Genomic DNA, 16,494 nt, shown 5'->3' with positions numbered 1-16,494 from the left:
GAGAGTTATGGCTGCTGAACTAGGACAGGAGAGGTATGGCTGCTGAACTAGGAGAGGAGAGGAGAGGCTGCTGAACTAGGAGAGGAGAGGTATGGCTGCTGAACTAGGAGAGGAGAGGAGAGGCTGCTGAACTAGGAGAGGAGAGTTATGGCTGCTGAACTAGGACAGGAGAGGTATGGCTGCCCAACTAGGAGTGGAGAGTTATGGCTGCTGAACTAGGAGAGGAGAGGCTGCTGAACTAGGAGAGGAGAGGCTGCTGAACTAGGAGAGGAGAGGCTGCTGAACTAGGAGAGGAGAGGAGAGGCTGCCCAACTAGGAGAGGAGAGTTATGGCTGCTGAACTAGGAGAGGAGAGTTATGGCTGCTGAACTAGGAGAGGAGAGGAGAGGCTGCTGAACTAGGAGAGGAGAGGAGAGGCTGCTGAACTAGGAGAGGAGAGGAGAGGCTGCTGAACTAGGAGAGGAGAGGTATGGCTGCTGAACTAGGAGTGGAGAGTTATGGCTGCTGAACTAGGAGAGGAGAGGCTGCTGAACTAGGAGAGGAGAGGCTGCTGAACTAGGAGAGGAGAGGTATGGCTGCTGAACTAGGAGAGGAGAGGAGAGGCTGCTGAACTAGGAGAGGAGAGGTATGGCTGCTGAACTAGGAGAGGAGAGGAGAGGCTGCTGAACTAGGAGAGGAGAGGTATGGCTGCTGAACTAGGAGAGGAGAGGTATGGCTGCTGAACTAGGAGAGGAGAGGTATGGCTGCTGAACTAGGAGAGGAGAGGAGAGGCTGCTGAACTAGGAGAGGAGAGGCTGCTGAACTAGGAGAGGAGAGGAGAGGCTGCTGAACTAGGAGTGGAGAGTTATGGCTGCTGAACTAGGACAGGAGAGGTATGGCTGCTGAACTAGGAGAAGAGAGGAGAGGCTGCTGAACTAGGAGAGGAGAGGTATGGCTGCTGAACTAGGAGAGGTATGGCTGCTGAACTAGGAGAGGAGAGGAGAGGCTGCTGAACTAGGAGAGGAGAGGAGAGGCTGCTGAAATAGGAGAGGAGAGGAGAGGCTGCTGAACTAGGAGAGGAGAGGTATGGCTGCTGAACTAGAAGAGGAGAGGAGAGGCTGCTGAACTAGGAGAGGAGAGGTATGGCTGCTGAACTAGGAGAGGAGAGGCTGCTGAACTAAGAGAGGAGAGGAGAGACTGCTGAACTAGGAGAGGAGAGGTATGGCTGCTGAACTAGGAGAGGAGAGGTATGGCTGCTGAACTAGGAGAGGAGAGGTATGGCTGCTGAACTAGGACAGGAGAGGTATGGCTGCTGAACTAGGAGAGGAGAGGTATGGCTGCTGAACTAGGAGAGGAGAGGTATGGCTGCTGAACTAGGAGAGGAATGGCTGCTGAACTTGAAACAGCAAGAAAGATGAGCGGTCCGTTGCACTTTCTCTTGACCTACGTTTTGCATGTAGGATATAGCCTGTCTTTTAGGAGCAGGAATATTTTCAGTCAGAGACAAATAAATGGATAATTAATATATATTGAGAAGGAGAAGACTCAACACTCGATCCCCATGTTGCGCCTTTTGCTTTATATTGATAATCACATTTTGGGATTTCACCTCGACTCACGTTGGTTGAGCGTCCAACTTATTTCTATTAACAGACACTGTAGTAAACTATAGCCTAATTATATTTAAGTGAATTTCCTTGGAAAGATAACTGCCACGTGATTTATTCGCCCATTCATAGGTAGCCTGGTAGGCTAGTGTGTGAATAATTTGACAGAGGTGCTTTTAGTACAATAGCTAGGCTAACGCATACACAGCAGAAAGACACCGTTTCCAAATAATCTGTGGGACAAGTATATTTATCACAACGTTTTCTGTCTGACCGCCCTCAACATGAAAAATACGGACCGCGCTGCAATGATCTCTGTCAGAGCCCTCTACCTCCAAACGTCTTTGTTGTACCATTTCAAAGTGGAAATAAATATATACAGTACCAGTCAAAACTTTGGACACACCTACTCATTCAAGGGTTTTTCTTTATTTTTACTATTTTCACATTGTAGAATAATAGTGAAGACATCCAAACTATGAAAAAACACATGGAATCATGTAGTAACCAACAAAGTGTTAAACAAATGAAAATATGTTTTATATTTGAGATTCTTCAAATAGCCACCCTTTGCCTTTATGACAGATTTGCACACGTTTGCCATTCTCTCTACCAGCTTCACCTGGAATGCTTTTCCAACAGTCTTGAATGAGTTCCCACATATGCTGAGAACTTGTTGGCTAATTTTCCTTCACTCTGCCATCCGACTCATCCCAAACCATCTTAATTTGGTTGAGGTCGGGGGATTGTGGAGGCCAGGGCCCGTATCCTTAAAGATTCTGAGAATCCTCTCAGAGAGCTCCTAACTTAACCTAAAAATTCCTTGCCAGGAGTTTTAGCTTAGAAGTGATTCCAGAACATTTTCAGTGAACTCTGAGCCAGGAATGGATGAAAAATCCTATCTTAGTGAGGAGGTGTGGTTGACCCCGTTGCTAGGTATGAGTCATCATTTCAAAAGCCGTGATTGGTTGATCCTACAAGTTTGATGAAAATGAACTTTTGGTGATAATGAGCAAAGGATGTACCCTCAAATCAATAAACATAATTATACACTCTAATCTTATGCAGACTATAATTGTAAATAATATTTCACATTCAAGAAAATATCTGGAAAATGAATAGTAAGCTGTAGGGGTTATAGCCTAACATTAGAATCTAAAATATGTGAAAACTTAAGCTCATTACACCCTGTTCAAATAATGATTTGTGTCTCATTTGCTCATATTAATATCCTAGCTGGCATATTTTGTACTTTCACTTCCATATGGACCCCATTGAAAACAAGATGGCCTATCTCAAGGGGCTGTCCTTAATGAAGTAGAAATTGCAACGTTACAACTCAGTGTGAACTTAACGAGGGTAACACAGCTCAGCTTTTAACAATGTCTGTGATTGCTGGCTGGTCTATTTATGAAGGCTTGTTAACAAATATCCTACAAACACAGAAAATGGAGAAAAAAGGAATCGCAAGCCGAACTGGACTGAGGAGCAAGGTTTGTTGCTGGCCCAGTTGGTGAACGAACATAAAGGTATGTTACGAGGAAAATTTGGCCCAACTGTCACTAGCCAAGGCAAGAGGCGCGCCTGGGACACAATATCCCAAACAATCAATGCCTCTTTTCCACTGGTGGTGCGGACAGGCGACGATTGTGAGAAAAGGTGGTATGTGCTGCAGTCCAAGGCAAAAGATGAGATTGCAGCACACAAGCGGGAATCCTCACTCACAGGTGAGCAAAATACTATGGCCTACCACATAATCTGGCAATTTGCTCCTGCTGGCAAAGTTAATTTACATGCCTAAGTACTGTGTTCATTGACTGTTTCTTTCTAGGGGGTGGACCACCTGCAAAGCGGCAGTCCCAGGTGGCCGACACTGTCTTTCAAGTCCTGGGACACTCTGAGGTCAGTGTCACCGGGCTGCCAACAGGCATTGACACGTCAATGATGCAGGCCCTTGAAATGCAGCAAAGGTAGGACACAGGGTTATTCATATCAACAGTGTTTATTCATTGCAGAAGCCATTTCATGTGTTATCCATGCTCATTGTATTAAATTAATTTAATCAAAACAATAATTAAACTAGGCCTATGTATTTCTGTAGCATGGAGCCATCACAAGAACCGGGCCCATCAAGTTTGCCGCCTGAACCATCTGCAGCTGCTACTCAGGATAGCCCGGCGGATCAAACACCATTCCCATCCGCAGCACCTGCTCCGTCAGCATCCCTGCAGGAGAGAAGATTGCAACTCACAATTGATGTGTTTGAACAACAAAAAAAGTCCTTTCCCTTCAGGAGGAGTACTACCGCCTTAAAATTGAACACCTAAAAAATAAACCATTTAGAGATTGTGTTCTGTGTCTTGCATTTAACAGTTGCAGGTGATGTGCAGTAAAACTGTGGTAGTTCTTAATACCATCACAAGTTCTCAAATGACATGGGGCTACAGCTTGCCTGAAATGTAAATTTGTGAAGTTTGCCCTGTAAGGCAGTCCACTCTGGGCTAGGTTCCCCTGTGGAATGTGAATATCTTCTTCACCACCATCCTCATCGTTGTCTCCATCCTCATCCTCATCGCCATCCTCCAGAGGTTCTGCAATCTGTCTAACCTTGCAAATATTGTGTAATATTGCACAGGCTATGATGACTTTGCTGACTTTTTCAGGCCTCAGCCGCACCTCTCCGTGGAGAACATGAAAGCGCCTCTTAAGCTGGCCTATGCCACGCTCCACCACCGCTCTTGTTGTCTTGTGGGCCCTACAATAGAATACAGACCTTTAATTATTTGATGGAAATATTGCACTACTTGGATGCTCTAACATATTGCTTGCATTTCATTTCCATGATTTTTGTATTGTTTGGCTTACCTGTTATAGTTTAGTTGGGGCCCTTGGCGTGGCTGGAGGTAAGGTGTAAGGAGCCATGGTTTGCATGGGTAGCCACTGTCCCCTAACAAGTGGCAATTAGCTGGCACATAGCGTCTCTCAAAAAGCTGTCTGATGCCACTCTCGGAGAGCATTCTCGCATCATGTGTGGAGCCTGGCCATTTAGCCACAATGTCCAAAATCTTCCAGGCCGCATTGAACACTATTTGCACATTGATGCTGTGGAAATTCTTCCTGTTAACAAAGACAGCCTCGTCCTCTGATGGCGCAATTATTCTCACATGTGTTCCATCAATTACACCCACAACGCCAGGGAATCCTGCAATGTCCATAAATGCCCTTTTATGTGTGTGTAAAGTGCGGGCATCCAGCGGGAATGAAACAAATTGTGTCACAATATTAGGTTGTGACAAAGCTGTCAGTGTTTGGGTGATGACTCTGCTGACGGAGGATTGGGACAGACCCAAGTCATCACTGCTGCATTGTTGCATTTTCCCTGTTGCCAAATACCTCAGGGTTGTGATTACTTTCTTTTCCGGTGTAATAGCGTTGTGGCGTCGAGTTGGTGAAGTAATTGCATCTCTAAGGAGATCCACCACAAACATGATTCCTGCACGATCCAATCTGTAGCGTCTCAATAATTCCCTGTCATCCAGTGTTTGCAGGACATCTCTCCTGCCTCCTCTGTTGGCCATTTTGTGCAGCTGCTTAGGGTAACTCCTAAGCCACTAAAAGTCCTCTTCCCTGCTCTTAGCAGATCTCGCCTTAGGAGCCCTTTTAAGCGCTAGGACTCTTGAGGAATAGCTTTTATATTAACTGGGATTTTCGTGTCACTTTTAGGGGAAATTCTAAGAAAACGTCATGCCTCTGAGAATTTTCTTAGAATTTGGCCGCTAGGAGCCACTTTTTGCACAAAAATTCTTTAGAGATACGGGCCCAGGTCATCTGATGCAGCACTCCACTCTCCTTCTTGGTAAAATAGCCCTTACACAGCCTGGAGGTGTGTTGGGTCATTGTCCTGTTGAAAAACAAATGATAGTCCCACTAAGCCCAAACCAGATGGGATGGCGTATCGCTGCAGAATTCTGTGGTAGCCATGCTGGTTAAGTGTGCCTTGAATTCTAAATAAATCACAGTGTGTCACCAGCAAAGCACCCCCACACCATAACACCTCCTCCTCCATGCTTTACAGTGGGAAATACACATGCAATCATCCGTTCACCCACACCGCGTCTCACAAAGACACGGCGGTTGGAACCAAAAATCTCCAATTTGGACTCCAGACCAAAGGACAAAATTCCACCGGCTAATGTCCATTGCTTGTGTTTCTTGGCCCAAGCAAGTCTCTTCTTCTTTTTGGTGTCCTTTAGTAGTGGTTTCTTTGCAGCAGTTCGACCATGAAGGACTGATTCACACAGTCCCCTCTGAACAGTTAATGTTGAGATGTGTCTGTGACTTGAACTCTGAAGCATTTATTTGGGCTGCAATTTCTGAGGCTGGTAACTCTAATGAACTTATCCTCTGCAGCAGAGGTAACTCTGGGTCTTCCATTCCTGTGGCGGTCCTCATGAGAGCTAGTTTCATCATAGAGCTTGATGGTTTTTGCGACTGTACTTTGAAAGTTTCAAAGTTCAGAGTTCCTCAAAGAGTGACTGATCTTCATGTCTTAAAATAATGGACTGTCGTTTCTCTTTGCTTATGTGAGCTGTTCTTGCCATAATATGGACTTGTTCTTTTACCAAATATGGCTATCTTCTGTATACCCCCCTTACCTTGTCACAACAAAACTGATTGAATAAAACGCATTAAGAAGGAATGAAATTCCACAAATTAACTTTGAAGAAGGCACACCTGTTTATTGAAATGCATTCCAGGTGACTACCTCATGAAGCTGGTTGAGAGAATGTCAAGAGTATGCAAAGCTGTCATCAAGGCAAAGGGTGGCTATTTGAAGAATCACAAATATTTTTTCGACCCCAGGAAGAGTAGCTGCTGCCTTGGGAGCAGCTAATGGGGATCCCTAATGAATACAAATACTTTTTTGGTTACTACATGATTCCATATGTGTTATTTCATAGTTTTGATGTCTTCACTATTATTCTACAATGTAGAGCATAGTAAAAAATTAAGAAAAACCCTTGAATTAGTAGGTGTTCTAAAACTTTTGACCGGTAGTGTATGTAAATGTGATTTTTCAGTATTTAATTTAAATAGATTTATGCACAACAGCGTTCTATCCAAGCTGGGAGAGAGCACGAGGAGGGATCATGTCATGCAGGTTCAGGTAGCAGCTACAGGACAGTTGTATATTATTTTAAACATCAATTGGTAGCTGATTAGTATGCATGGACAATTTATTTTAAAATCTGCAATGTTTGAATGTCCTGTTTTAATTACTGAATAAGAAATGACATTATTACCACCAGCCAGCAGGCTATAAAATTGCAGCATTACGACACCGTGTATAGATTTCGTGAAATGTTTGGCCCTGTGTTGCTCAGTTGGTAGAGCATGTCGTTTGCAACGGCAGGGTTGTGGGTTCGATTCCCACGGGGGGCCAGTATGAAAATAAATAAATATATATATATATATATATATATATGCACTCACTAACTGTAAGTCGCTCTGGATAAGAGCGTCTGCTAAATGACTAAAATGTAAAAATGTAAATGTAATGGAGAATAAGAGCACCTCCTCCCAGCTGCCCACTGCACTCAGGCTAGGAAACACTATCACCACCGATAAATCTACAATTATCAAGAATTTCAACAAGCATTTTGCTATGGCTGGCCATGCTTTCCACCTGGCTACCACTACCCCGGCCACCAGCTCTGCACCCTCCGCTGCAACTTGCCCATGCCCCCCCGCTTCTCCGTCACACAAATTCAGACAGCTGATGTTCTGAAAGAGCTGCAAAATCTGGACCCCTACAAAACATCTGGGCTAGAAAATCTAGACCCTTTCTTTCTAAAATTAGCCGCCGAAATTGTCGCAACCCCAATTACTAATCTGTTTAACCTCTCTTTCGTAACGTCTGAGATCCCCAGAGATTGGAAAGCTGCCCATCTTCAAAGGGGGTGACACTCTAGATCCAAACTGTTACAGACCTATATCCATCCTGCCCTGCCTTTCAAAAGTTTTTGAAAGCCAAGTTAACAAACAGATCACCGACCATTTCGAATCCCACCGTACCTTCTCCGCTATGCAATCCGGTTTCCGAGCTGGTCATGGGTGCACCTCAGCCACGCTCAAGTTCCTAAACGATATTATAACCGCGATCGATAAGACAGTACTGTGCAGCCGTCTTCATCGACCTGGCCAAGGCTTTCGACTCTGTCAACCACCGCATTCTTATTGGCAGACTAAATAGCCTTGGTTTCTCAAATGACTGCCTCACCTGGTTCACCAACAACTTCTCAGATAGAGTACAATGTGTCAAATCGGAGGGCCTGTTGTCTGGACCTATGGCAGTCTCTATGGGGGTGCCACAGGGTTCAATTCTTGGGCCGACTCTTTTCTCTGTGTATATCAATGTCGCTCTTGCTGCTGGTGACTCTCAGATCCACCTCTACGCAGACTACACCATTTTGTATACATCTGGCCCTTCATTGGACACTGTTAACAAACCTCCAAACGAGCTTCAATGCCATACAACACTCCTTCAGTAGCCTCCAACTGCTCTTAAACACTAGTAAAACTAAATGCATGCTCTTCAAATCGAACGCTGCTGGCACCCGCCCACCCGACTAAAATCACTACTCGACGGGTCTGACCTAGATTATATGGACAACTACAAATACCTAGGTGTCTGGTTAGACTAAACTCTCCTTCCAGACTCACATTAAGCATCTCCAATCCAAAGTTAAATCTAGAATCTGCTTCCTATTTCGCAACAAAGCCTCCTTCACTCATGCTGCCAAACATGCCCTCATAAAACGGACTATCCTACCGATCCTTGACTCGGCGATGTCATTTTTCAAAATAGCCTCCAACACTCTACTCAGCAAATTGGATGTAGTCTATCACAGTGCCATCCGTTTTGTCTCCAAAGCCCCATACACTACCCACCACTGTGACCTGTACGCTCTTGTTGGCTGGTCCTCACTACATATTCGTCGCCAAACCCACTGGCTCCAGGCCATCTATAAATCACTGCTAGGCAAATCCCCGCCTTATCTTAGCTCATTGGTCCCCATAGCAACACCCACCCGTAGTCTGCGCTCCAGCAGGTATCTCTCACTGGTCATCCCCAAAGCCAACACCTCCTTTGGCCGCCATTCCTTCCAGTTCTCTGCTGCCAATGACTGGAACGAATTGCAAAAATCTCTGATGCTGGAGACTTATCTCCCTCACTAACTTTAAGCGTCAGTTGTCAGAGCACCTTACCAATCACTGCACCTGTACACAGCCCCATCTGAAATCAGCCCACCCAACTACCTCATCCCCATTTTGTTATTTATTTTGCTCATTTGCACCCCAGTATTTCTATTTGCACATCATCTCTTGCACATCTATCATTCCAGTGTTAATACTATTGTAATTATTCTGCACTATAGCCTATTTATTGCCTTACCTCCATAACTTGCTACATTTGAACACTGTATATATATATATTCTGTTGTATTTTTTTACTTTGTTTTACCCCATAATGTAACTCTGTTGTTGTTTTTAATCGCACTGCTTTGCTTTATCTTGGCCAGGTCGCAGTTGTAAATGAGAACTTGTTCTCAACTGGCTTACCTGGTTAAATAAAGGTGAAATAAATAAAATAAATAAAAGGTTAAATTAAAATAAACAAAAAACAATAAACTGCTTTTTCCTCACTCTTTTTTCCATTTCAACACAGAGAATGTGGAGACCAATCAACCAACCCTAACCCCAACCACGTGTCCTTTCTCACGGCATTAATGACAAACTGCCGGATATGAAAAACCAGTGTTCTGCCGATCTTTATCTTTGGGCACTGTAGAAATGGACTGAAACCACGCAGTATGAGGGGACTTCTCTGGATTGCTTTTTGCGTAGGTATAACTACAGGGTGCTTTGTTTGTGAAGGTAGTTATGTGTCAATAGAAACTGATTTGCAAGTACTGCAGCTTTCTCAAGAGTGAGATCCTTGTGCTTATAAACACTTTCAAGGAGCAGTGACCAAATATCTAGCGGCCATTTTAGGGATGTGGCAATCTGCTCAAACAGTAAAAGATACAGCCACCTCCCTTTCGTTTTAAGGCAGTACAAGTCGGCTGTTTTGATCAAGATCAAACTCTGTTGAGGGTGCAGGACGGCCTGACTGGATTTGGAGAGTTTCCAGATTTATCTCTTAATCAAATGGGATGCACATGTTGTTCTTGTTCTAGTCTGGCTGCACATTTACGTTCTTGTTGTTTGGTTGCATGCTCATCTTTCCCTGTGCTCCAACTCATTTATATTGCTCCAATCGCTCATCACGTTCTTTCCCTGTGCTCAAACTCATTTCTGTTGTTTAATCTCTAATTTTTGTTGATCCAACTTTGCCATTAGTTCCAACTCCTTTAGTTGCATTATACCACCCGTAGGACTTTTTTTCCCCCATCAACCTCCCTCTCTGGAAGGATTTCCTCCTCCACCAAAGCAGTACCGATCAACTCTTTGACTACTGCTTTTGGATCGCCAGATGCCACTTTGATGTCATGCTTCTCAATGATGAGTAGATTCGTCTTCGTACATTTATCTAACATCTCCCATGTAGGGTCTTCCACATATTCTTCCAACTTAAAGTACATGGCTTTATTTATTTGGCTGTGTGTTTATGCAACTTTCAAAATGATTCCCCCAATCTTATAACCCCTTGGGTGGATGTCAGTGACAGACTCGCAAAAAAGTGTATTTTGAACACTCAAATATCTGGGCACAGCAGAGCTTCAGAGTAGGTGATTATGGCGACTACTCATTGGAAACATTCTCCCTGATGAGTCCCCATTTTGTTACCTTCTCCAGCAAGATCACTCAAACAGAAGGGGGAACTAACAAAGAGTCACTGATAACAACCAAAACGAAACAGGTGGGGTTTTAGGAGGGGTTCTGAAAGACACTCATGGGGTGTCCACTGAAAGTTTACTAGCAACAACAACTGGAACCTAAAAAAGACACCCACCATGAGACCCACTAAAGACACCCACCATGAGACCCACTAAAGACACCCACCATGAGACCCACTAAAGACACCCACCATGAGACCCACTAAAGACACCCACCATGAGACCCACTAAAGACACCCACCATGAGACCCACTAAAGACACCCACCATGAGACCCACTAAAGACACCCACCATGAGACCCACTAAAGACACCCACCATGAGACCCACTAAATTTGCCCAAAAAGACGCAAACAAAATAAAAAGCCACACCAAACTTAAAGACAGGAAGCAAACCAAAAAGGTGGAGCAAAATGAAATCAGGGAAGATCAGATAAAGGATTGTTTGTCTAGAAATCAAACTAGGGAACGCCAACTAAAGGTGTTGACACTTCGCATCTATCTAGACAACTGGAGCACTGGGCCAACCACTCTTAAATAGTACCTGGGCCAGCACAGGTGAAACACCTTCCCACTAACGAGATGGCAAACAGTACAGGTGGATCACATATTGACTAACGAGGTGACACCAATCGGTGGGCCCTACGTGCTATCGTGCCCTACGTGCTAAAGTCCATCCTCAAAACATAATTGGAAAAAAATCTAAACCTGTAACACACTGTTATCCTCCACCCTCTTGGGAAAATAAATATGTATGTTTTTCTCATGTGTTGACTGCATAGTTGTTATTTGTGTACATCGATTTGATAACATCATATGTTTTTCCACCCACACCACTTTCAATACATTTCAGTAAAAGGCCTTCATGCCAAATTTAATCAAATGCTTTTTGGAAGTTTACAAAGCATGAGGCATTTTCTATTTTTATTTATATGTTTGTCAGTTATGGTGTGTAAGGTATAAATATGGTTTGATGTTCGATAATTTGGTACGAATCCAATTTGACTTTTGCTCAGGACATTGTGTTCACTGAGAATGTGAAGTGCAGTAATCTGTTGTTCATGATGGCACAGAATATTTTCCCCAGGTTGCTGTTGACACATGCCATGATAATTGTTTGGGTCACAATTGTCTCCATTTTCTAAATGTGGTGTTATTAGTCCCTGGTTCCAGATGTCAGGGAAATAGCCTATCAATAAATCAATCAATCAGTGCAGAGAGATAAAGAGTCGAAAACAGCACGTCCGGGACAAGGCAGCAGGTCCGGGACAAGGTAGCAGGTCCGGGACAAGGCAGCAGGTCCGGGACAAGGCAGCAGGTCCGGGACAAGGCAGCAGGTCCGGGACAAGGCAGCAGGTCCGGGACAAGGCAGCACGTCCGGGACAAGGCAGCACGTCCGGGACAAGGCAGCAGGTCCGGGACAAGGCAGCAGGTCCGGGAAAAGGCAGGGTTAGGGTTAGGCAGCAGGTCCGGGACAAGGCAGCAGGTCCGGGACAAGGCAGCAGGTCCGGGACAAGGTAGCACGTCCGGGACAAGGCAGCAGGTCCGGGACAAGGCAGCAGGTTCGGGACAAGGCAGCATGTCCGGGACAAGGCAGCAGGTCCGGGACAAGGCAGCAGGTCCGGGACAAGGCAGCAGGTCCGGGACAAGGCAGCAGGTCCGGGACAAGGCAGCACGTCCGGGACAAGGCAGCACTTCCGGGACAAGGTAGCACGTCCGGTGAACAGGTCAGGGTTCCATAGCCGCAGGCAGAAGAGTGGAAACTGGAGCAGCAGCACGACCAGGTGGACTGGGGATAGCAAGGAGTCATCAGGCCAGGTAGTCCGGAGGCATGATCCTAGGGCTCATGTCCTCCGGGAGGGGGGAGAGAGGGAGAGAGAGAGAATTAGAGGGAGCATACTTAAATTCACACAGGACACCAGATAAGACAGGATAATTACACCAGATATAACAGACTGACCCTAGCCCCCCGGCACATAGACTATTGCAGCATAGATACTGTAGACTGAGACAGGGGTGGGTCAGGGGACACTGTGGCGACGTCCGACGATACCCCCAGACAGGGCCAACCTGTCTACACTCAACACTTTGTTAAATAGTTGGAGTATGGCAATGCTAAATATGCTGTCTGTGTATTTTATCACTTTGTTTAATATTCCATCTGTAATGCAAGCCTTTAGGGGTTTCAGGGCCTGTATTATTTCAAATATTGATTTTTCTGTTATTGGGGAATCCAGAGGGTTCTGGTTGTCTTTAATTGCTCATTTAAGTATCTGAAGTTTTTCATATATTTCTTTTGTTTGGAATTCATTGTAAAGTTTCTATACAGTTCTTCAAAGTAAAATAAAATAAATTGTATTGGCCACATGCGCCGACTACAACAGGTGCAGACATTACAGTGAAATGCTTACTTACAGCCCTTAACCAACAGTGCATTTATTTTAAATAAAAATGTTTAATAAAACAACAATAAAAAAGTGTTGAGAAAAAAAGAGCAGAAGTAAAATAAAATGATAGTAGGGAGGCTATGTTCGGGGGCACTGGCTAGTTGAGGTAGTTGATGTAATATGTACATGTGGTAGAGTTAAAGTGACTATGCATAAATAATTAACAGAGTAGCAGCAGCGTAAAAAGATTCGGAGGGGGGTGGGGGTGTTTTGCAGTGCAAATAGTCCGGGTAGCCATGATTAGCTGTTCAGGTTCGGGGGGGGGGGTGTTTGGCAGTGCAAATAGTCCGGGTAGCCATGATTAGCTGTTCAGGAGTCTTATGGCTTGGGGGTAGAAGCTGTTGAGAAGTCTTTTTGACCTAGACTTGGCACTCCGGTACCACTTGCCGTGCGGTAGCAGACAGAACAGTCTATGACTAGGGTGGCTGGAGTCTTTGACAATTTTGAGGGTCTTCCTCTGACAACGCCTGGTATAGAGGTCCTGGATGGCAGGAAGCTTGGCCCCAGTGATGTACTGGGCCGTACGCACTACCCTCTGTAGTGCCTTGCGGTCGGAGGCCAAGCAGTTGCCATACCAGGCGGTGATGCAACCAGTCAGGATGCTCTCGATGGTGCAGCTGTAGAATTCTTTGAAGATCTGAGGACCCATGCCAAATCTTTTCAGTCTCCTAAGGGGGAATAGGCTTTGTCGTGCCCTCTTCACGACTGTCTTGGTGTGTTTGGACCATGATAGTTCGTTGGTGATGTGGACACCAAGGAACTTGAAGCTCTCAACCTGTTCCACTACAGCCCCGTCGATGAGAATGGGGGAGTGCTCAGTCCTCTTTCTTTTTCCTGTAGTCTACAATCATCTCCTTTGTCTTGGTCACGTTGAGGGAGAGGTTGTTATCCTGGCACCACACGGCCAGGTCTCTGACCTCCTCCCTATAGGCTGTCTCATCGTTGTCAGTGATCAGGCCTACCACTGTTGTGTCGTCGGCAAACTTAATGATGGTGTTTGAGTCGTGCCTGGCTATGCAGTCATGGGTGAACAGGGAGTACAGGAGGGGACTGAGCACGCACCCCTGAGGGGCCCCCGTGTTCAGGATCAGTGTGGCAGATGTGTTGTTACCTACCCTTACCACTTGTTGGCGGCCAGTCAGGAAGTCCAGGATCCAGTTGCAGAGGGAGGTGTTTAGTCCCAGGATCCTTAGCTTAGTGATGAGCTTTGAGGGCACTATGGTGTTGAATGCTGAGCTGTAGTCAATGAATAGCATTCTCACGTAGGTGTTCCTCTTGTCCAGGTGGGAAAGGGCAGTGTGGAGTGCAATAGAGATTGCATCATCTGTGGATCTGTTGGGGCTGTATGCAAATTGGAGTGGGTCTAGGTTTTCTGGGATAATGGTGTTGATGTGAGCCATGACCAGCCTTTCAAAGCACTTCATGGCTACAGACGTCAGTGCTGCGGGTCGGTAGTCATTTAGTCAGGTTATCTTAGTGTCCTTGTGCACGGGGACTATGGTAGTCTGCTTGAAACATGTTGGTATTACAGACTCAGTCAGGGACATGTTGAAAAAGTCAGTGAAGACAGTTGCCAGTTGGTCAGCACATGCTCGGAGTACACGTCCTGGTAATCCGTCTGTCCCTGCGGCCTTGTGAATATTGACCTGTTTAAAAGTCTTACTCACATCGGCTACAGAGAGCGTGATCACATAGTCATCCTGAACAGCTGGTGCTCTCATGCATGCTTCAGTGTTGCTTGCCTCGAAGCGAGCATAGAAGTGGTTTAGCTCATCTGGAAGTCTTGTGTCACTGGGCAGCTCGCGGCTGTGCTTCCCTTTGTATTCTGTAATAGTTTTCAAGCCATACCACATCCGACGAGCGTCAGAGCCGGTGTAGTACGATTCAATGTTAGTCCTATTGACTCTTTGCCTGTTTGATGGTTCGTCGGAGGGCATAGCGGGATTTCTCATAAGCGTCCTGGTTAGAGTCCCGCTCCTTGAAAGCGACAGCTCTACCCTTTAGCTCAGTGCGGATGTTTCCTGTAATCCATGGCTTCTGGTTGGGGTATGTCCATAGGTCACTATTTTGGATAGCCAATTCTTCTCCATATTGGTTTGGTTAGGCAGTTCCAATTTTCCCAGAAGTTGTTTGAACCAATGGATTCCTCAATTTCAGTAAGTTGATGTCTGATTTATTGTTCATTTTATGTTCTGAGAGTCTGTCTGGATTCTTTTAGGGTTTCCCAATACTGAAGCAGCATATCCTGGTTGTCTGGTTCTCTATGTTCTGAGAGTCTGTCTGGATTCTTTTAAGGTTTCCCAATACTGAAGCAGCAGATCCTGGTTGTCTGGTTCTCTGTGTTCTGAGAGTCTGTCTGGATTATTTTAGGGTTTCCCAATACTGAAGGAGCAGATCCTGATTGTCTGGTTCTCCATGTTCTGAGAGTCTGTTGGGATTCTTCTTGGGTTTCCCAATACTGAAGGAGCAGATCCTGGTTGTCTGGTTCTCTATGTTTTTGGTTGAATATATTCCTATGTTTTTTTCTTATACATTTGCAATAATAATCTAACCATTTTTCTTGATTTGTTTTTTTTGGATTGCTTTTAAGTGCCCTCTTTAAATTGGATAAGGACGCCAATTCATAAAACAAATGTGGGGCCAGAAAGTTGTCTAGGACGGACATTGGGGTGCCGATTGCTTTCTGGTAGTTTTACATACTATTCTTGGTCCATCTCTAGGACTGATTGGTATTGTGTATTTTACTGGGCTCTTCTCCCTTGTGGTTTGTTTCTGCCCTTTTAGATATCCTGAAATTGAGCTAAATGTACTTTCTATGCCTGTGATATGTGGTTGTCCCACCTAGCTATCTGAAGATGAATGCACTAAGTGTCTGCTAAACGACTAAAATGTACATGTAAACATCTATGTATATTTTTTAAAGAGTCCCCTGTAGTCTTCCATTGACTATGTACAGACCCAGTGTTCCAGTCTCCTATAGTCTTCATTGACTATGTACAGACCCAGTGTTCCAGTCTCCTATAGTCTTCCATTGACTATGTACAGACCCAGTGTTCATGTCCCCTGTAGCCTTCCATTGACTATGTACAGACCCAGTGTTCATGTCCCCTGTAGCCTTCCATTGACTATGTACAGACCCAGTGTTCAAGTCTCCTATAGTCTTCATTGACTATGTACAGACCCAGTGTTCAAGTCTCCTATAGTCTTCCATTGACTATGTACAGACCCAGTGTTCAAGTATCCTATAGTCTTCCATTGACTATGTACAGACCCAGTGTTCCAGTCCCCCTGTAGTCTTCCATTGACTATGTACAGACCCAGTGTTCCAGTCCCCTGTAGTCTTCTATTGACTATGTACAGACCCAGTGTTCCAGGCCCCTGTAGCCTTCCTGTGATGAGGTGATGTTGAAGGAGTCAGGCACAGGAGGGTAAATCACAGAATAACAGGCTTTGTTCCGCAAATACAGAGTTCCGCAGTAATGCGTCAAAAACAATACAGTGCACAAAAATAGGCGCACTGGAAAATATCCCGCGATACAAAATACATGGAGCTTCACTATCCCC

The 16,494-nt window shown here is 45.1% G+C and overlaps 1 protein-coding gene and 1 long non-coding RNA gene across 3 annotated transcripts; one reads left to right on the top strand and one right to left on the bottom strand.

Moving 5' to 3' along the window:
• Positions 1-2,347: 2,347 nt before the first annotated feature.
• LOC123484883 lies at positions 2,348-3,778 on the top strand. Its single transcript, XR_006658765.1, has 3 exons — positions 2,348-3,312; positions 3,417-3,555; positions 3,687-3,778. It is a non-coding gene; the product is annotated as an uncharacterized LOC123484883 (long non-coding RNA).
• Positions 3,572-5,163, bottom strand: LOC123484882 (putative nuclease HARBI1). 2 transcript variants are annotated; one of them, XM_045215612.1, is made up of 3 exons: positions 4,451-5,163; positions 4,038-4,340; positions 3,572-3,810 (listed from the first exon to the last, which is right to left on the bottom strand). In XM_045215612.1, exons 1-3 carry the CDS (start codon positions 5,161-5,163, stop codon positions 3,768-3,770), a joined length of 1,059 nt encoding a protein of 352 aa, XP_045071547.1. In that variant the 3' UTR covers positions 3,572-3,767. The 2 variants fall into 2 exon arrangements, with proteins under 2 accessions (XP_045071547.1, XP_045071546.1); XM_045215611.1 differs by having other exon boundaries at positions 3,572-4,340.
• Positions 5,164-16,494: the final 11,331 nt, after the last annotated feature.

The sequence above is a fragment of the Coregonus clupeaformis genome, unplaced genomic scaffold (genome assembly GCF_020615455.1).
Source record: "Coregonus clupeaformis isolate EN_2021a unplaced genomic scaffold, ASM2061545v1 scaf0483, whole genome shotgun sequence".
Classification (NCBI taxonomy): Eukaryota; Metazoa; Chordata; class Actinopteri; order Salmoniformes; family Salmonidae; genus Coregonus; species Coregonus clupeaformis.
This window is presented reverse-complemented; position numbering and strand designations above follow the sequence as displayed.

Excerpts from the sequence above, each read along its gene's own strand:
- LOC123484882 (XM_045215611.1), bottom strand. The coding sequence starts at position 5,163 with ATGGCCAACAGAGGAGGCAGGAGAGATGTCCTGCAAACACTGGATGAC. Across the intron at positions 4,341-4,450 it reads CCCCAACTAAACTATAACAG|GGCCCACAAGACAACAAGAG; the intron begins GTAAGCCAAACA and ends ATTCTATTGTAG.